The 21,075-nt window shown below is 37.3% G+C and overlaps 1 protein-coding gene and 1 long non-coding RNA gene across 3 annotated transcripts; both read left to right on the forward strand.

Moving 5' to 3' along the window:
• Positions 1–202: 202 nt before the first annotated feature.
• LOC148854203 (mediator of RNA polymerase II transcription subunit 22a-like) lies at positions 203–20,527 on the forward strand. 2 transcript variants are annotated; one of them, XM_088985635.1, is made up of 4 exons: positions 203–823; positions 2,808–3,002; positions 9,413–9,478; positions 20,122–20,527. In XM_088985635.1, the coding sequence occupies exons 2-4, from the start codon at positions 2,817–2,819 to the stop codon at positions 20,356–20,358; spliced, it is 489 nt and encodes a 162-aa protein (XP_088841761.1). In that variant the 5' UTR covers positions 203–823; positions 2,808–2,816; the 3' UTR covers positions 20,359–20,527. The 2 variants fall into 2 exon arrangements, with proteins under 2 accessions (XP_088841761.1, XP_088841762.1); XM_088985636.1 differs by having other exon boundaries at positions 225–819.
• Positions 9,749–10,606, forward strand: LOC148854204 (uncharacterized). The gene is made up of 3 exons (XR_016113167.1): positions 9,749–9,862; positions 10,070–10,324; positions 10,468–10,606. It is a non-coding gene; the product is annotated as an uncharacterized LOC148854204 (long non-coding RNA).
• Positions 20,528–21,075: the final 548 nt, after the last annotated feature.

Here is a 21,075-nt window from a genome sequence, read left to right on the forward strand (position 1 = left end):
CAATATAATTGGGTTTATAAATTTGTTCATTTTGAAATTAGTCCTACCTAGACCCAAACACATAGATCAGATTAGGGCTTCACCATTATAGTTATTTATTATTCTTAAATAATATAGTTATAATTATTTTATTTAACGAAAATAATAATATAATTTATTAAAGTAAATTAGAGATAGATATCCTGTACTTTGGAGTAATGACAGATAGGTACCCTAAACTTTCATTTTTTTCTATTTTGTTCGCAGGGGGTTCCCTGCTAGTTTAACCTAATCCGGAAGAAAAGACGGGAGAGGCACTGTTCATTATATTCTCCGCTTGAACCAGCGGCGGAGTAGCGAAGATCTCCTTCCTCCCTCGGTTTCACCTTTCTTTCTCTTTTTCTCCCTCTCTCTCAGTCTTCCTCCTCTTCCCCTTCTTCATCTTCATCTTCCACCGAACCTATTCTTGGAGACGACGACCCTGTGCATTTCATTCCTCCGCCAGGCCCAGAAGCACAGCGGCGGTGATAAGGAATCCTTCCCACCATCAAATCTCCCCTTCTTTCTTCTTCTGTTTTTATCTGTTTCGAAAGCACTGTTTATCGTCATTATTCATCATCTTCCGGTGAACAGCGGCAGCGAACGAACCCCCTCCGATTGCTCCTTCTCGCTCTAAAAATTACAGAGCAAGTTTTGTTCGGACAGAGCACCCGTGCAGCACCGATTCCAACTTCGCTAGACAACTTGGGTTTCACTGAAGCCCAGAAGTAGATCGTTCTCCATCCCCGCCGAGGTATTCAGCTACTTCGTTCTCCGACCACGTTTTGGGAGCAAGTGCGTGTAGGTAATCTTCCTTCAACCCGTTTCAGTGCCCTCACTCTTCCATTTTCTCATTCTATCTACTTATTTGTGCATGATCGAAGAATGAGAAAAGGAAGAAACCGATCCTCTGTCAGCTTTAATTTGGTTCATCTGTCCTCTGCTAACCTCTCTTTTCTAATAGTTTCTTATTTCTGATAGCTTCTGTCTCTCTCGTCTGTTTCCGATAGTTGCTGATAGTTTCTTGTTCGTTAATTTTATCTTTCTTATTCTGTCTTCTTATTATTGTTTTAGTCTGCATGGAACTTTTCGAATCTGTTTATTGTTATATAAGGTTTAAATCCCAGTATTAAATTTGTACCTCCGGTTCCACGTTATTCTTTCTCTCTGAATTTTCGCTAACATGTTTTATCAGGTCTTTGATATTCCTTTGTCCTTGCTGTTTCACCACTTTTTTGCTGCGTTTCATTTTTACCTATTCTTCTCTGTTATCTCTTATCAAACCGCATGGGCGTTTCCGGTCCTTGAATGTTGCCGTTCATTTTCTGTTACATCTTTATATTTTGTTTTACCCACTGCCGTAACAAGTTTGATCAGTTTCGGGTGCGTTTGATCTCTTTCCAATTCAGTATGGCTTCAAGAAGATTTTAGTTCTTGCCGAATGACAAGCTTAGTTAGTATGAGTGTTTTAATTTCTGCTGAAAAGTAGATTAGTGTTCTAGCTTATGGTTTTCTTTCACCTTATTTTCGTTTTGTTTTGTTTTTATTTTTATATCTTCTCTTTTTGTTTTTTATCTTCATATTATACGGTTTTCTTGGATCATGTTAAATGGTTTGTTCTAGCTTGTGCAGTACGTAAAATAATTGTTAAGATGTGTGCTCACTGTGGTGGCAATAGGCTGTCTCTCATTAAGTTTGTTTTTGTTGAATAACATGTTTCGGGTATTCATGTAATCCGGGTCATCAGTTTCCTTAGTCTGTACATACTAATTTTTAGCATTCCAAATGGGCCCCACCTTTGGACTCGGGAGAGAGGTGCCTAACGCATCCGAGTCTAACCCGGACTGGTTTAGCCAGTGCCTAGGCTTTGGAGTCGTATTAAACCAAACATGCTTTCTGATGTTGATCTCGAAGGTCCCATCACCCCTACTTACAGGTACCAGCTTTTGTATATACTACTTTTCCATATTTCTGAAACATTGCAACATAGTTAACATTATCGATCCATAAACGTTTTTTCTTGTGTTTCTATATTATTATGGATAAATCAGGTATTGTCTTGTTTGCCTTTTTGTTTTAATTTTATTTATGACAAAGATGGCATTGTTTATTATGGATTCTTCATTCATCAATTAAATGTTTAGCTAGTTGGATATTTGTATTTCTGATTTAGTTTGCTTTACAAGAACCATTTGTCATCAACCTTTTCTCTCGCCTGTTTTGAGTTTCAAATTCTTAAAATGAAAAAGAAGAGTTTGGACATTTATGTTGAGAGAGAAAATCAAAACAATTTTCCTGGGGGTCTTTTGAACCCCATCCATACTGTGAAAAATTACCTTACATCTCAGAGAAAAAGGAAAAAAGAAAAGAAAAACAATTTTCCTAAATCTTGAGTGTTTTGAGGCGGTCTCCTCCCCTCTCTGTGGAACAATCCCTCATCATTGATAAACAGGTATGCCTCCCAATTTTAATGAAAAGAGGAGAGTTTAAGGTATACATATTATTGCTGTTCGTTTGTTTTTCCACAGAAGATGATACGATTCATGTGTGCATCACAAACTCTCCTAGGGGTCAATCAGGGTCACTGTAAATTTCCAAATTCCAAACCATGCAATGAAATGCCTCTTCACATCTCTTTTTGGAGAGTTAAGAGACATTATTTTATTTCGTTTTACCCTTGTTTTTACCTTTTTTGCTTGCTAGGGCTTTATTATTACTTTGCAGTTAGAAATACCTGTATTATTTTTTTTTGGGAAAAGTTAGAAATACCTGCATTATGTCTCGTCCAGGAATAAAAAATGAACAAAGGAGTTGGAGTCGGAGTAGGAGGGGGTGTGGGAGTTGGTCTTGGAGGTGCTGGCAGTGGACCAACTGCAGCAGCTGCAGCAGCTGCAGCTCAGAAGCAGAAGACTTTGTTGCAGAGGGTTGACACTGACATTACCAACATTGTTGATAATTTTAGTCACTTGGTTAATGTTGCTCGGGTAAGCACTAATCTATATCTGTGTTCTGTTTTTTATTAATAGATCTGCTTCGCATTGTTGTGTAGTTAATTGTGTGTTCAGGATCCTTTTTTTTTGTTTTTACATCGCTTCATGTTTTGGTAATTAATTGTACCGAGTTTTTGAAACTTTGCCTACCAATTCGACTTTTGATGTTGAGAGTCCATGTATACTAATGATCAGAAGCTATCTTTTTTCTCAATTAAAAATAGCATTTTGATAGTTATGAGTTATGGCATTTTTCTTTAGCTGTTTGAGATCTCAATATTGATGAACTGCATTATGTCCAATGGGAAGTAGAGAAGTTGAGAGGGAATTACAGGTTAGGAATACATTTCACTTATTAGATAGCTATGATAAATTGACAATAGCATTGAGCTCCTAGAGGGAGCTAAATTACACAGAAAAGTCTACCTTTTCATTGTTCTGAAATCATTTGCTACACATTATGCATAGATAAAAGAGGAGGCTGGATGGTGGTTCTATATATGTGAGAAGAGGAAAGCTGTTGAATTGTTACAAGGGATAGGGTGGGAAGGAACAATTTATTTTGGCTATGATGTAATCTCAATCGGGCGGGGCCAAGAGAGTTTATTCTTTCCCCCCCCTCTCTCTCTCTTGATCAGTATTGGCAAATATTAAGATTATGAAACTTTAATTACAAGAGAGGAGGGAAGTAAACTTTCTTAACTCCCCCACCGGCACAAAACAAAGGATACAAAATTAGAAATAAGCCCAAAAAAGGAATCCCTATTCACCCCTTGCTTGGCTAACCCCTTTTTTTAATAAATGAGTAAAGCTTTATTAAACCAGCAAATAAGAGTTACATGCAACCCATAGAAAGGCATGAAATGTGACATTTCCTTTAAAGTTAGTTACAGAGTTATAAATACAAAAGAAATTACACGTAAGCCCAAAATAAAGTATCCTGGAGAACCCCTTGTTTTGCAAGTGAATCAGCCATTGAGTTTGCTGATCTGCCTACCCACTGAACTCTGATTGTCATATTCCTTGTTAATCATTTAACCTTTTTGAGAAGATCTCTAAAACCCCAAATCACAGTGTCCGGATCCTTTAGCCAACCCACTATCACTTGGGAATCCCCTTCAATGATTAGATGCTCTATGCCTATGCTTGACTAACCCATTATCCAACTGTATTTCTCCTCAATGTCCCTATCCACTTAAACTTTTTCCTTTCATTGCTGTAGTTCCATATACCAGAGTTGTCTTCCTTTAGCCATCTCACCACCACCTCTCAGTCACCTTCAATTACCGATTTTCTTAGGTTCAATTCCTTTTCTCATTGGGCACCTTATAGAGCCGCAAGGATCTCAGCCCTAAGAGAGTCTCCTTCTACAATAGGGCTTGAGAACATGGCTATAATAAGCCCTTCCTCATTCCTAAAGACCCCCCCTATACCAGAGAACCTTGGGTTCCTTAAGCTACTACCATCAAAGTTCAGCTTTATGAATCCAGAGGGGGGAGAGGTCCAAGAAGGATTAGAAACCTTATTAACCCGGGCAGAATTAGCTATCTCTAACCAAATTCTCAGCAAGTCATCCAAGGAGAAAACTGTGAATAGGTTCAAGGATTTCAGCCAGTGAGCCACCCTTAAGTGTAGGGGTGGATTCGAGCCGAGCCGAGCCGAATACTTGGCTATTTGAGCTCGGCTTGCTGAAATTGTGTTAGGCTCAAGCTCGAGCTTGGCTCGGTTCAAAGCTCACAAGTTCGAGCTCGACTGCAATCCAATTTTTTTTCTAAAAAATAAAAACTATACATATAAAAATATTTTTTATTTATATATAAAAAATAAGAATTATAAAAATGATTTATTATTATACATATAAAAAATAAAAAATATACATATAAGAGTATTTTTATTTTACATACAAAAAATAAGGATTATAAAACTATTTATTATTATGCATAAAACATAAAAATATTATATATAAATATAATAAAAATGATTTACTATGAACCCATTTGGCGTGTCTTTCCGTGCGGTCTTTCGGCTGTTTACAAGCCAGGAAGACCGATTTTCGGTCTATTTCCGTTTGACATGTGGAAGATCTAGTCGCCAAAAGACGAAACGCCGAAAAGACGTGAAAAGCCCATTTTTGGCTGATTTCGGGAAGCTCCAAATGAAGATTCTCGTGTCTTTTGTGCTTTATTCTCGCGCGGAAAGACGCATGGAAGACGCGCGTCTGCCAAACGTGCTTCAGGCTGCTCAGATCTTCATGCAAAAGCTCAATGCGTCTTTTGACTGTCAGAACTACCAGAAGGTTTTCCCAAAAAGACGCACCAAATGGGCCTTATATGTTTATTTATATGTATGTATGCATGTATATAATAAAAAAATATTTATTTATTATACTAGGCTCGAGTAGGCTTACAAGCCGAGCTTTACTGGGCTTGTGCTCGGCTTGATTAGCAAACGAGCCTATATATCAGGCTTGAGTTTGGCTTGAAGCTCGGTTTAAACTGAGCTGAGCTCAAATAGCTTGTGAGAAGCTTGACTCGTGGCCACCCCTATTTAAGTGTATCAGGTCCATTACATTCTCAATGGTATCCTCCTTTTCTAAGAAGATATGTAAGTTTCTTTCTTCCCAAATAAACCAACAGACTGCTGTCCTAATACATCTGTGCATAATTCTCCCTCTTTTTAATGGACAAGTAAAGTAAGAATGAGAGAAAAGGCTTTGCACAATAGAAGTCTCCCCTTCTTTCTCTTATATTGTGCTTATTCTCTTTTTAATTAATAATATTGTTTCCGTTATTATAAAAAATAGTTACTCAAACAGAAAAGGGTACTACCCAAAATATTTATAGTCCTGTATTGACTTTTAAAATTGAATAATAAACAATGAAACAAATGACTTTATATTCTATGTTCAAAGGATGTGCCACAGTTGCTTTGGATAATCACAACCAATTAAGATTCTTTCATCTTTAAGTGCTTTATTTATTTATTTTAAGGACTAGGATCCATCTTGGTTTGTATGTTTTAGATCTGGGTTCTTTTTTGTAATTGAGTGGCAGTGGCTGGGATTGTTTATCATTGTAACAACATTTAATCCTTGAATTTTCCAAAAGGCTGAGTCATATAGTTGGTTCATGTAACCTTAACCCAACTAGAATCTCATATTTGATTTTTTCCCTTTTTTGGAGTAAAGGCAAAAAGGGTTGGTACAAAAGTGCTTGGTACAATGGTAAACAATCCCAGCAACTGCCACTCAATTACAAAAAAGAATCCAGATCTGGATTTTCTTTTGGAGTAACACCATTTAAAAAGTGCTTGGTACAAAAGAACATCTGCAGATGTAGTGCAGCTTGGCCACCCAAAGTCTTTACTCTTTAGCAAGGAACCCAGATTTGCTACTCACTTTTCCTACCCACTCTCTACCTGCTGTGAATTGCAGGCTCACGGCAGGTAGAGAGTGGGTAGGAAATCCCATTTATTAGCAAGAGGGTTCTATTTTGTGGAATCTGGTCCCTATAGTCATCTGCTGGTAGATTTGGTTGGAGAGGAATCAGAGGGTATACTCTATTTGTGAGTGATGTCGTATCACTTCCTTGTATCTCTCTTTCTTTTTCTCAAAAAATTTTCTTTTTTATTTGGTACATAAAAACTGAATTCTTAGGCTTGAGTTTCTCTCTTTGTAGTTCTCAGTGGCAATGGGTATTTGGGATGATTAATTTGTAATCTGAAATATTTTTCTTGTTTTTGCTGAGTCAGTTGTAATTATGTGGGGGAATCTCTTCTTTTTTGTTTTTTTTTTTGATCAGCAAAAGAGAATTTTATTTGAAACTAGGGTTAAAATAAGGTTTTACAGCTTTGTGTATGGGATTAAAGCTCCCACACTATTACAAGTTTCTGTCCCACTTTACATTGCAGCCCAAAACAATTGTTGCCTCAAAGCCCCTTGTTTAGCAAGATAATCAGCTAGTCCATTTGCACTCCTTCTAATCAATTTGAATTCAACCTCAATGTGCCTCATTCCCTGTTGCTTAGCTATCTTCAGCCCTTGTAGCAATGCCATTACCTCCGCTTTTAGAGAGTTGCCCATGTCAATCGGTCCAGAGAACAGATCTAATATTCTCCTTCCAGAATTTCTGATTACTCCCCCAATACCTGACAGTCATGGATTTCCAAAAGAGCTTCTGCCAAAATTCAGTTTAAACCTGTTACCATCTGGAGGTTTCCATTCTCTTTTAGTCTTGAGGATTGTGCTACTTCTGTCCAAGATATGATAATGTCTATGATTGAGAAATCTTGGAAGATATGCATAGATCTTACCTAGTGAGCTACTTTAACTTTGATGGTGTCAATTACCTCCTCCATTGTTCTACTTCTGTCCATAAATATTCTGTTGTTCCTTTCTTCCCAAATCACCCAGCAAATAGCTGCCTTTGTAGCTTTCCACATAACCTTCCCTCTTTTCTTTGGTTGACTCAAAAAGTCCTGGTTGAAGAGTCCTGCCACATCTTGAGGGGAAACCCACCTGCAACCAAGGAGAGTACAAAAAATTCCCAAATGTGATGCACAAAGGAGCAAGATAATAATAGGTGTGCCAGGGACTCACTACTTTCCATACAAAGGGGGAGCGCAGGTGAGGAGAAAGGCATACATAAGGCCTTCTTCTCTGTAGCATATCGCAAGTATTTACCTTGCCAAGGAAGATTTCTCAATAGAAAGAATCTCTTGCCTTCTTTATTTTATATTTTAATGAAATCTTATTCCATCCATCTTTCAAAAAAAAAAAAGGAATATCTACATGTGTATAATAACAGAAACCATGGAGAGATCCTTCCCGTGCACAAAAACTAATAAGGCAACGAGCTGTTGTTATACAAGAAGGTTCTTTCTACCTTGATTTGTTAATCTATCAGGTACTCGATTCATCTATTTAGGAATCCATCTTCTCTGAGCTGGAATGGGTGCCAAAGTCTCCAATTAAGTTTGATACCCATGCACTGTCACTGATTGCTGCAGTCTGGGCAACTCTCCCCTAGGATCCCTTTGTAGAGTTTTTTTTTTTTTTTTTATTTTATTAAAGCCTTGCTTATATATATATATATATATATTATTTATACAATTGATTCAAATTTACTTATAAAAAGGATTTCTCATGCTCATCTCATATAAGCCAAACCATATGAATAAGGCCTTGTTTTTGTTTTTTTTTTGATGAGTTAAGGCCTCTGTAAAATTCATCATGCTATTTTCCTTCCTATTTAAGAGATTTTTAATATTCATTTTGCTATACACCTTTTGATTTAATGAGATATACCTTACCTTTTTCAAAAAAAGTAAAGTATTTTTTATAATTTTAAATGATTTTATTTATTTATATTGTAAACACGGAAAACCAATCCTTTTAATTTCAGTTTGTATTGTACTAGCACATTCAGGATTCTCTTGGTGACAGTATGATGCATTTCATTCAAAAAACTATGAGTCTGGATACAGTCCCCATGTATACAAGAAATTGTACATTAGGACTCAATGTGGGCCCAAAAAGGCAAGCATATGAAGTTACCAGTACTGTCTATTCAAAAATAATTTAGGAAAGCAGCATATGACACATCTTTAAAATCTGTTTATCTCAATAAAGCCTTACAGATATAAGATGCCATAATCACCAGGCCTTCAGGATTTCTACAGGCTAGTCAACAAACTGGCCTTTATATTAAGATCTCTCTCTCTGTCTCTCTCTGGGGCACAGGGGAGGGGTCCTGATCAAGCTAACATACAATGCTTGAGAAGCCACCTCATCTACCAGTACATAAAAAAAAGGAAAAAAATAGAAGCAGCAGATTTGCCTCTTATTGGGCAGGAGGCAAGGACCAAGGATTTCATTGAGCATGGCCCATATGCCTAGCTATGACAAAGGAAGGTTATGGTTTGCATCATAGTGAGTGTACTCAAATGTGATATACTTTAATCAATAGTGACTCCAAGGGTGAAGAAAACATCACATTGAAATATTTAGATCAAACAAGAATTTCTGTGGAAGCACTCATAGAAGAAAACATCACATTGAAATATGATAACTTTATGCATTTGGAACTTGGCATGAGAGACTTGAATTTGGAATTGTTTTGTTTCTAACTAAAATATATCCTTTCTAGGCTAGCTAATTTCCTCTATGTTAATGCATTTTTGGTCTATTGATGAAATGCTGTTATTAACTGATGTATCATAGAAGAATTCAATGTATTATATTTTTCTATATATTTATATTTTATGGTGCATTGTATTTCCTTTTTAAATTTCAAAGAAAATGTATAGTTCTAAAGCCTAATGGTTTGGGCCCTGATTCAAAATTCAAGTTAACATCGTTGATGCAAACACAAGTATTTTCCTCAAGAGGTTATCACTTCTTATAGGTCAATGATCCACCAGTCAAGAATTCTCAAGAAGCATTCATGATGGAGATGCGTGCAGCCAGAATGGTAGGGGCATCTATTCTCTTATTGATATTTCACTAGCTTGTCTTAGAAGCAGATATTTATCTAGGAATTGTTCTAAAAATATAGCCTTATCTACTAACTTCTATATTTTCAATTAATATATCTTATGGAGCCTTAAAAGGTCCATGGAGAAAAAAATGTTGTAATTGAATTTATTATTTTTCACTGATATAATTTGTAGAGCCTTGAAAGGTCCATGAAAAAGAAATATTTTAATTGGATTTCTGATGTTCTCTCTTTTCCTTTTATATGTACATTTTGGAGGGAGTCTAAGGTCTTAGGTGCACTAGAAGGCTTTAACATGATGGGTTCCTACCCACCTTTTCATAGATTTGACATGAGGAATTTCTTGCAACAATGTTCTAGGTAGGTTTTCAGTCATTTCAATTTGCAAACCTCACACTTGGATGTAAAACATGTAAATAGACCATAAAAAATCCTAACCATTTTCATGTGATATTCATTTGATCTTTCCCATATCTGTTTTCCCCTCTTGACTTTTCAAGGAGAGAATTGTTTGATCTAAAGTGTCAGTGGGATGAGTCTATTTAGGTGCTACTGTTTTTTCTGTAGGTATACAATCAGTGGACTACTGCCTCCCCAAAAGAAAAAGAAAGAAAGAGGTAGAAAAGAAAGAAAGAAAAAGAAAAGAGGAAGAAAAGAAAGAAAAAGAAAAGAGAACAAATTTCTGCGTACTATTTTTGGGAAGAAAGGAACATGATGTTCATCACTATACCTAGGAGAAGGGGTAAGTTTATGTAGAGATGCACAAGGCTAGAGTGATTTGGACAATTTGGGATAAGCAGCTGAGTCCATTTATTAATGAAAGTAAAAATCCTAACCATTTTCATGTGATATTCATTTGATCTTTCCCTTATCTGTTTTCCCCTCTTGACTTTTCAAGGAGAGAATTGTTTGATCTAAAGTCTCAGTGGGATGAGTCTATTTAGGTGCTACTGTTTTTTCTGTAGGTATACAATCAGTGGACTACTGCCTCCCCAAAAGAAAAAGAAAGAAAGAGGAAGAAAAGAAAGAAAGAAAAAGAAAAGAGGAAGAAAAGAAAGAAAGAAAAAGAAAAGAGGAAGAAAAGAAAGAAAGAAAAAGAAAAGAGAACAAATTTCTGCGTACTATTTTTGGGAAGAAAGGAACATGATGTTCATCACTATACCTAGGAGAAGGGGTAAGTTTATGTAGAGATGCACAAGGCTAGAGTGATTTGGACAACTTGGGAAGAAAGGAACGCAAAAATGTTCAAGGAGAAGGCACAAAGCAAAGAAGACATCATTCAGAGTATTGCAGTGAAAGTGGTACATTGGGTAAAAGATCATGTTTCTTTTTTATTTTTTATTTTTTTTGGGGGAGGGGGGGGGGGGATAAGCAGCTGAGTCCATTTATTAATGAAAGTAAAAAATGAGGTAAGAAGTACAGGCATTCCTTTGGTATGGTAGCAATTACTGCCCTACATCAAATAGTATTACAACAGTAGAAAAGTTTGGACAACCTGTTTTGATATAAAAACTGTAAAAGAAAGAGAAGAAAAGGTTTCAGCTGAGAAAGAGAGAAGCTTAGAGTTAGGTTTGGCCGCCCCTTTCATTAGATTATATACTAATAAATAAAAGAGAATACAAAGACAAGTATGCCCTTAGTAAGTCGACTAATAACTCCCTAACTATGCTATGTAAATAAAAAACATGTTATATCAGCCAAAAGCTCATCACTCCCCCTCAAGTTATAAATAAATGTCACACATTCCCAACTTGTGTAGACCATGCTCTAGCTTGTATCTTGCAACTCTTTTTGTAAGAACATTAGCAAGCTGCAAGTCAGATGCAACATATGGCAAGCAAACTTCTCTAGATGTCACCCTTTCCCTTATAAAGTGTCTATCCACTCCTATATGCTTCGTCCTATCATACTGAACTGGGTTGTGGGCAATGTTAATTGTTGTTTGACTGTCACAATAAAGCATCATTGGTTCTTCAGACTCAATTTCAATATCCCCTAACAAGGAACGGATCCAGAGGAGCTCTGAAACACCATGTGCCATGACTCTGTATTCAACTTCTACACTTGACCCTGCTACAACTATCTGTTTCTTACTTTTCCATGAAACTAAATTACCTCCAACAAGAGTACAAACTCCTGATGTAGATCTCTTCTCATTTAGGCATCTTGCCCAATCAGCATCTGTGCAAGTCTCTAACGTTAACTGTCCATGGTCAACAAACAATATGCCTCTACCTGGGTGTCCCTTCAAATAGGAAAGTATCCTATCCATAGCCTCCCAATGTTGAACTCATGGGCATGCATGTATTGACTCACCACACTCACTGCATAAGAGATGTCTGGTCACGTCATACATAAGTATAGCAACCGCCTCGCTAACCTTTGATATCTTCCAACATCCTTCACTAGTTCATCCTTTGAAGCATTTATCTTATAGTCTGATCAATAGGTCTTTTGGCTGTCCTTGCCCTAAGTTTTCTTGTTTTCTGTAGTAGATCTAGAACATATTTTCTTTGTGAGATGAAGATCCCATGCTTGGACCTCGCTACTTCAATGCCCAGAAAGTATTTCAGCTCCCCAAGATCCTTAATCTCAAACTCTGTGTGCAGATTCTTTTTTAGGGTATCAATCTCACTCTAATCATTTCCCGTGACTACAATGTCATCCACATATACTATCAAAACTGACACTAGTGACCCCCTACTCTTCACAAAAAAGAGTATGATAAGATTGAGTTTGAGTATAGCCAAATACAACCAATGCACTTCTAAACCTATCAAACCAAGCTTTAGGCGATTACTTTAAACCATATATAGACTTCTTTAACCTGCATATATTTCCTTTTTCCACATTATTGTAGAAGCCACCTAGAAAGTCCATATACACTTCTACAAGTCCTCATTGAGAAAGGCATTTGGAAGAGTGGCCAAGAGCATGTAGCTGCTAGTGATAGAAGAATCCAAATTGAGCTCATCTTTGCCACAAAGTTTTCAAGTAATCTATGCCATAAGTCTGAGTATACCCTTTTGTAACCAGCCTCGCCTTGTATCTTTCTATACTCCCATCAACCTTGTACTTCACTGTATAGACCCATTTACATCCAATTGTCTTCTTGCCATCAGGCAAATCCACAATCTCCTATGTTTGATTTTTAATCAATGCTTTCATTTCCTCCTGCATAGCTGTTTTCCACTTAGGTTTGGAGAGAGCTTCACTAACACTTATGGGTATAGACACAGAGTCAAGGGAGGAAAGGAAGGCCTGGTAGAAGTTGTTTATGGTATCTTCCCCGAGCTTGAAGTGATTCAATCAATGTGACTCAATTAGTGTTGAAATCCTCCCAACGAAGCACAAACTCATACCGATGTGGGTCTGAGGATTTCTAGGTGGCAAGAAATAGGAATGGCGACAACCGTGACAATGACGAACAACGACAAATCTTAGAGATGGAATAGAGGACGATACACAAAGAGTTGGGGGATTTCCCAGAGGTCGGTAGATGGAGAAGATTCATCAAGGTGGAGTCAGAAAAACTACTGATGGAAGAGGTATTCCACCAAAAAAAGATAACAGTGAAGATCAGGAAAGGTAGAAAAGGAACAATTTATCTTGTAGGGGCGGCGATCGCTTGGTTTCAAGGTTTTCTTGATGGAGCAGCGAATGTAAGTTGGCTAGCAGAATGCAAGGGCACCCTAAGACTACCAAATAAAACTTACATGGCAAATAGAAGAAGAAACTCAAAAGGATGGTTCGTAACATTGGAAGAGAGGTTTGAGAAAGGGAGAAAACAGATAATTATTATACCAAAAGGTAAAAAATTAGAAGGGTGGATTGGGATAGCCAATGAACTGTATCAAATTGTAACCAAGATCTGGACGACGAGAAGCAGAAACAACAGGAGGTTCAGAAACGAGTTGAAGAAAGATTGAAGCAAAACAAGGTGGTCTCGAAGGAGGAGATGAAGGAGAGAAGAAAGAGATTAGAAAAGATGGCTAGTTTGGGAAGGAAGGAATAATTGAATCTTTAAAGGCGTGGAGAAGTCCAAGGAGGCAATTGTAGATAGGATAATTATTATGACTATTCATTGGTTGAAAACTTTGGGTTTGTTTAAAGACTTATCAGCTGAAGATATTTACAGGAATTGGGAAGTGGTGGCTTTTACAACTTCCATGAAACCTATTGTGCAGGATTGTGGTCCCCACCAACACAACAAAGAGTGAAATTGAATTTTGATGGGAGTTCAAGAGGTAACCCGGGCCCTTCAGGTATAGGAGGAGTTTTCAGAGATGAAAATGGCAAAATTGTGGCTTTGTTTTCAGGACCAATAGGAGTGGGGGACTCATTGAGAGCGGAGGTGATGGCCTTGCTTCAAGGTGTAAGATATGCAAAATAGTTGGGGTTACACCAAATTGAGATTGAGGGAGACTCTAAATTGTTGATCGAGTGGCTGCAATCTGGTAAGTTGGGAGCCTGGATTTATAGACAGCCCATAAGGGAAATCCACAATACAACAAGGGAGATCGGTGCTTCAAATGGACAAGGAGATCAGCTAATGGTTTAGCTGACACGTTGGCTAAACAAGGGACTGTGAGGGAGAGTATGTTTTGGGCAGTTTTGTAAGAAAGATAACTGGGGCTCAACACCTACTTAGGGGGTTGACAGTTGTATTTAAATCTGGAAAGTTATTTAATGAAGTTACCATTTCCAATAGAAAAAAAGATTAGAAAAGCTGGGGACAGAGGAAGAGTTAGATGAAGCAAATATTGCTTTGGTGGCTCTATCAACTACGACATCCAAAATACTTGTAGAAGGGAAAAGTGAAGATTGGAAGAAAAAAGTAGTGCTCAATGTGAAAAGCAAGGTGAACGACTGGAAGTCGGTGCTTGAAGAAGTGTCAAACAAACTGGGACTGAAGTGGACGATCATTCTCATGCCATTTGAAGAGAATAAGGCGGTGCTGGATTTGGGCTTTGAGGAGGCTTAACACCATTGAAACTTGAGAGGGCATACCATTAGGTGGAGCAAGAGACATATGTGTTTGTGTCAGTCGAACTTGGAATCTCCGATGAGCTGATAGGGAGTGACGTGGGTTCCTCTACTGTGGAATCAACCTCCCTTTGTTGTCGTAAGCACTGTTGTGTAAAACACGGAGATATAGGATGTAATGGAGGTTGCAAAGTGGGTGAGATAGGTAGGTCAGACACTGGAGTAGACAAAGGAGTTGGAATAGGAAATGGTATAGATTGCTCACTTCCTTCTCCAAAACACTCCCCACTGAGAAGAACCCCTCTGAGAAAAATGGTGTGAACTCAAAAAATGTGACATCTATAGTAACATATTGACTCCTATAGACTGGATCATAACAAAAATACCCCTTATGATTTCCTGCATATTCATGGAAGACACTTCTTCGCCTTAGGATCCAGCTTTGAGTTGTGAGGACCAACGACATAGACAAAGCATACACATACAAACACCCTTAGAGGAATATGGAATGCCTCCCTCTTAGGAAAAAGAAGGCTGAATGGAGTGCTATATCCAAGAGCACGAAAAGGCACCCGATTAATCAAGAACATTGCTATAAGAAATGCATCACCCCCAAAACGAATTGTAACTATAGAGTTCAACATTATGCTTCTTGCTACTTCTGCGATATGTCTGTTCTTCCCTTTTGCTACACCATTATGTTGAGGAGTGTATGTACAACTGCTCTAATGGATAACTCCATGCTCCAATGGGTGTGATAGTTTTTTTTTTTTTTGGTCCAAATTTTTCATTAGCATTGTTTGATCTAAACACTTTCACTCATACCCTAAACTATGTTAGCACCTGATGGAATTGTTGGACCAAAGACGATACCTCATCACGGGATCTCATCAAATATATCAAAGAGTATCGAGATTAATCATCCACAAATAAAAGAAAATACCGTTAGCCATCTATAGGGGAAACATGATATGTCCCCCACACATCAGTATGCACATTATAAAAAATAGAAGAATGTCTACAATGCTTTCAAATTGATAACCCTCACACTCCAAATTGGACAAATTGACGGACTCAAACAATTTGGAAAACAAAAGAACGCAAAGAAGCAAAAGATAAATGTCTTAACTGATTATGCCAATGCATAATTTGACCCATTGATTCCGACTCAATACTCCTGCTAATATGATGACTCTGATGATTGGTAAGTGCATCAAGAAGATATATTCCATTCACCTTACGACCACTTCCAGTCGTCCTATTTGATTCTCGATCCTGCAAAACACAATGGCCAAGGGAAAAAATTATAGAACAATTCAAATTCTTTGTCAAGCTTCTAACAGATAAAGGATTAGTGTATAGCCTAGGAACATGAATGACAAAAGGTAGGATAATGGTATCAGTTATCTTGACTGACCCTTTCCTAGTAATAGGAGCATGTGATCCATTAGTGGAAACTCTATCTCTGCCAGAGCAGGGGTGGTATGAGGTGAAAATGGTGGAAATGTTGGTCATATGTTTTGAGGTTCCTGAGTCTATAATCCGGGGAGATCGCCCCTTACCTGTAGTGGATACATATTTTGCAGTGGCATGTGAACTACCTGTGTATGCAAGCGAGGTAGAATGACTACCTCCTAATCCACCTGCACCTTGCTGGCCACTTGATAATGAGTTGGAACTGGCGGTATCCTTCTGATTTAGAAATTGCCCATATCTCTCTAGTTCGGCCTTCATTGTAATTGCTGCAACAGACTCTAGAGGGGTTGTAGTAGGTGGCCTTGGTAAACCACTAGTCACTGCAATATTCACATTTCCCTTCTTATTTCTGAGCCAGCTCGGTACAAGGTGTGGGTAAAGCTTCCAACAAGTATTTCTGGTATGTTTGGGTTTCTTACAGTAGTCATAGATCAGATCCCTTTTGTCCTTCATTGGTTCATTTCCACCCTTGTCCCCATTCGGCTTAGGCTTCACTATGCTAATCATAGCTGACTGCTCAAGGCCTGGGTTCCTCATCATCATATTCTTCCTATTCTTCTCTCCAGACACAAAGGCATATGCATGCGAGAGAGTTGTACCGTTTCAGGAAAGAATATGTTGTCGTGCAATATCATACTCAGGGTTAAATCTAACTTAAAGTTCAAAAACCCTATTTTTCTCTACCAGCTTTTGATAAATTGTTGCATCTTTGTTACTTTCCCAAATCAGTTTCCAAATGATCTATCTCTTGCCATAAGGTTTTGAGGGTTGAAAAATAAATAGCAATAGACTTATCTCCTGGCCTATTTGCAATAACTTGGGTTTTCAACTGATAAACTCTAGCAACATTTTCATTTTGTGAATAGGTTTCTGCTACTCCATCCTAAATCTTCTTAGCTGTGTTAGCCTATAAAAAATTTGTACTTATATGGGGCAACATGGAATTACATAGCCAAGTCATCACTGTGTAGTTCTCCTATACCCATTGGGAATGGTTAGTTTTAGGTTTCTTTTCCTCACTAGTAATATGCCTCAATTTCCCACGAGCACCAATGGCCATCTTTGCAGATTGTGACCATTCTAAGTAGTTTGTACCATCTAACTTGACTGTAGTGATGGTTCTGACCTAACACCTATTTTTCCAGATCCTAGTTCTTCTTTAAATTTGTTTTCAACTCCACAACCCTCCATAACTCTTAGAATAGATTAGGAAATCAATTTGAGATGAAAAGAAAAGTATTTATCTCCTTTAGAAACCTCAAACACCCTCCTAGAACCCTAGAAGCCCCTTCCTTTCTCTAAAGATTCTTTTTTCCGTGGGAGCAGGAGAAGAGGGAGAAAAGGCTGACCTCCAAAAAGGTTGGGACTTGAACCACCCCTTCATAAAACCTCAAGAAACCCTAGAAAACTAGATTGCCACTTCCTAAGTCAAAATTGAAGAGTCCTACTAAAACAAGATTCTCCCCTTTCTTCAGTTCTTCCTGATTTTGGTGTAAAACCCTAGACCATCTATAAGGGATTGCAATTCCACCAAAAAATCCAAAAAGAAATCTTTAAAATTGCTCTGATACCAAGTAGAAAAATTTGGACAACCTGTTTTGATTTAAAAGTTGTAAAAGAAAGAAGAAAAGAAAGAGAAGAAAAGGTTTCAGCTAATAAAGAGGGAAGAGAGATAAAGAGAATGGGAGAAGCTTAGAATTAGGTATGGCCACCCCTTTCATTAGATTATACATTCATAAATAAAATAGATACAAAGACAAGTATGCCCTTAGTAAGTTGGTTATTTTTGAGAACTTAAAAACACTTTTAACTTAAAGCATAAACTAGTGGCCTAAGGCCCAATAACTTCCTAACTATGCTATGTAAATAAAAAAATGTTATATTAGCCCAAAATCTAACAACAACAAGCATAATCTATCCCAACACGTTTGGTTTTCTATTAACCCCTTGCTTAGATAAAGCATCAGCTAGCTTGTTTGATTTAATAAAGATTACTTTTTCCCATAAAAAAAGCTTTAGCATCCTATACTAATCTTGATCCAAAAGGGAGAAAAAATTTTCAAACTTTTAGCCAATGGACCAGTTGTTTCCAACTCCATGGAAGATATTATCTGCAATCAAAAGATAGAAGAAAATTGCCAAACACCAAATACAAGAGTTTAGTGAATTGAATATAGTAACAAATGTTTGGTGACAAAAGCCAATTAGGCCTTCTCTTTTGCAATGTCTTTTTTTTCTCATCAATAACACCTTCATTAATTCATCAAAGTAGATTTACAAAAGGAAGACAAACACACTTATCTTCCAGGAGCAACAAAGAATCTCAAGAAAAGGAAAAAAGGAGAAAAGAAAGAAAACACACTAAAGTTACAGTTTGGCCCAAAAAAGTGAATCCCTTTCTGCCCCTTGTTTAGCTATACCGTCAACTAGGGAATTATCCGATCTTTTAACCCAACGTATCTTAACCTCCATCTCCTGCACCAGCCACTTGAATTTCCTCTCATTATTGTACTTCCATAAGCCATTGTGATATTTAAGCAGCCACCCTATCACCACCTCTGAATCCCCTTCAATTAAGAGTTTCCTGATGTTCAACTCCTTAGCCTTTTGGACTCCTTCCATAATTGCAAAGATCTCAGTTCTAAGGGAGTCACCCACTCCAATTGGGCCTGAGAGCATGGCAGAAATGACCCCATTTTCATCCCTAAAAACACCCCCAGTCCCCAATTGTCTCGGATTTCCCCTGCTACACCCATCAAAGTTTAATTTCACGAATCCACTAGGTGGAGGGGTCTAAGCCACACTCATTACTGACTTAGTTTGTGTGCAACTTGCAATTTTACCCCACTTCCTCAACATGTTATCCACAGTGTAATCTGTGAAAAGCTCCAAAGATTTCAGCCACTGTACCACCCTAATATGAATGATAGCCCTCAGATCTGCTGCTCCTCTCTGAGCTTCTGAGAATATCCTGAAATTTCTTTTTTCCCAAAGTGTCCAATATACCGCAGCCCTTAGTCATCTTCACATTGTCCTTCCCCTTTTTATCTGCCACTTGAAAAAAGGGGAAAAAAGGCCTTACAAGTCTGATGGGGGGTTCCAACAACAACCAAATAGGGACAAAGCCCATTCTCAAATTGACCTCGCAAAATGGCAAGACACCAGTAGGTAAAAACAGTCTCCCCATCCGCTTTACAAAGAACACACCACTGAGGTGACAAACAAGTATTGGGGAGAAAACTGGTGGTAGGTCATGAATAGCTTTCTCCACCCAGGTTTGTTTCCAAAATTTTATGGAGTTACCGGAATTCAAATTATACCTGATATTAGGGGAGAAAACTGGTAGTAAGTCATGAATGACTTTCCAAGGAGAATTGCTTGTGGTCCTAGCTCTGATTTCAATGTCCCATCCATTATGCTCCAGCCCATGAATACTTGCCACTATTCTAGCTTAAAGATTCTCCTTCTCCAATGTGAATCTCCACAACCACTTTCCCAACAGAGTCATATTCCTTCTCCTAATATTCCCAAGCCCCAAGCCACCACAAGTCTTACTCCTACAAACTATCTCCCAGCTCACTCTATGATCCCTCTTTTCCTCTCCCGGTTCCCACAGGAAATCTTTCATTAACTTCTCCAATCTATTAGCAACATTCATTAACTTCTCACAAGTATTAATCTTTTAAGTACATCATCTCTCAATAAAAAGCTTGGATTTTAGGCTTTTAGGTTGAATTAGTCTTTACCAAATTTCAGAATACTATATTGCTTAAGCAATTGGGGTGTTATGTAATATTCTTTGCATAATTTTAACCCATGTTACATAAGTTTGGATGTGGGTACATGTTAATGAGTCCGTTCCACCTGACCTCCTCAGACTCATATTTATGTTCTAGTGTCCTAGGTGTCAAAATGGGTACTTAAGATAAATACAAGGAATGGGGTAATATGGCTTTTAACCAATTAGGTATTTTTTAGATTTGTATCTTTAGTCTTTGAAAAGACAAGGTTTTAATTGAGGGTAATTTTCTAATGTCTAGATTGATGATATGCTTTTCTATTCTCTTAGTTTCAAAGACCAACTTATCTGTTATGGAACAACCGATATGCTGACTTTAAAAATACCTTTGTCTTTTTCTAACTCAATCCAAAAACAGGTTCAGGCAGCAGATTCGCTTCTTAAGCTGGTATCGGAGCTCAAACAGACAGCCATATTTTCAGGATTTGCATCCCTTAATGAGCATGTTGAGCAACGGATTACTGAGTTTAACCAACAGGCAGAAAAAACAGACCGCTTGTTGGCCCAAATTGGAGAGGAGGCAGCTGCTAGCTTAAAAGAACTTGAATCTCATTACTACACTTCTATCCAGAGAACCGATCAACTAGAACCATGAGTTAGAAAAGAATACCAGTCATCCTTTTTTTTCCCTTTAGATGAAAAATGGAATATGGTTTTTAATGTTTTTGTGTTCTCTTGTAATTCACATGATAGCATTATACATAGCTTGTAGATTTGAACAAAAAGGAAATTATACAAATAGAACCTATTGATAGGGGTGTAAACGGATCGAATTCGAATTGGATCAGGTAATATTCAAATTCGAATAGAAAATCCAATATCCAAATTCGATTTGATATTCGTTCGATATTGAAAATAATATCCATATGGCAATATGATTAAACGTTCGAATATTTGATTAATTAATAATTTTAGATAATAAATATATAATATGAATATTTTATTGATATAAAGTATATAAATTATTTATATAACTTAATTATTATATATGAATTATATAAAATATTTTATATATTTTGTAAAAATTAAATAATCGATCAAATTCAGATATTTATCGAATCGAATCAGGTCATATTAGAATTCGAATTCGATTAATTATTCGGTAGGAATAGGATATCGGAATTTGATTGATTAGATATTCGAATTATCCGAATTTGATTCGATTATGTCGAATATCAAATTCAAAATCGGATTTTCGAATACCGTTGACACCCCTACTTATTGAACTGTTTCATTTGTTTATTTAAACTAGTAAGTGTGCATGTGCTTTACATGTGACAATTTCAGATGATGATAATGATGGTAATAATTT

This window comes from Nelumbo lutea, chromosome 4 (assembly GCF_056320005.1).
Source record: "Nelumbo lutea isolate HS-2025 chromosome 4, American lotus-T2T, whole genome shotgun sequence".
NCBI lineage: Eukaryota > Viridiplantae > Streptophyta > Magnoliopsida > Proteales > Nelumbonaceae > Nelumbo > Nelumbo lutea.

Bases quoted from the DNA above. Each gene is read 5' to 3' on its own strand.
- LOC148854203 (XM_088985635.1), top strand. From the start codon at position 2,817: ATGAACAAAGGAGTTGGAGTCGGAGTAGGAGGGGGTGTGGGAGTTGGT. The intron at 3,003-9,412 runs GTAAGCACTAAT...CACTTCTTATAG, and splicing joins ACTTGGTTAATGTTGCTCGG to GTCAATGATCCACCAGTCAA. The intron at 9,479-20,121 runs GTAGGGGCATCT...ATCCAAAAACAG, and splicing joins AGATGCGTGCAGCCAGAATG to GTTCAGGCAGCAGATTCGCT.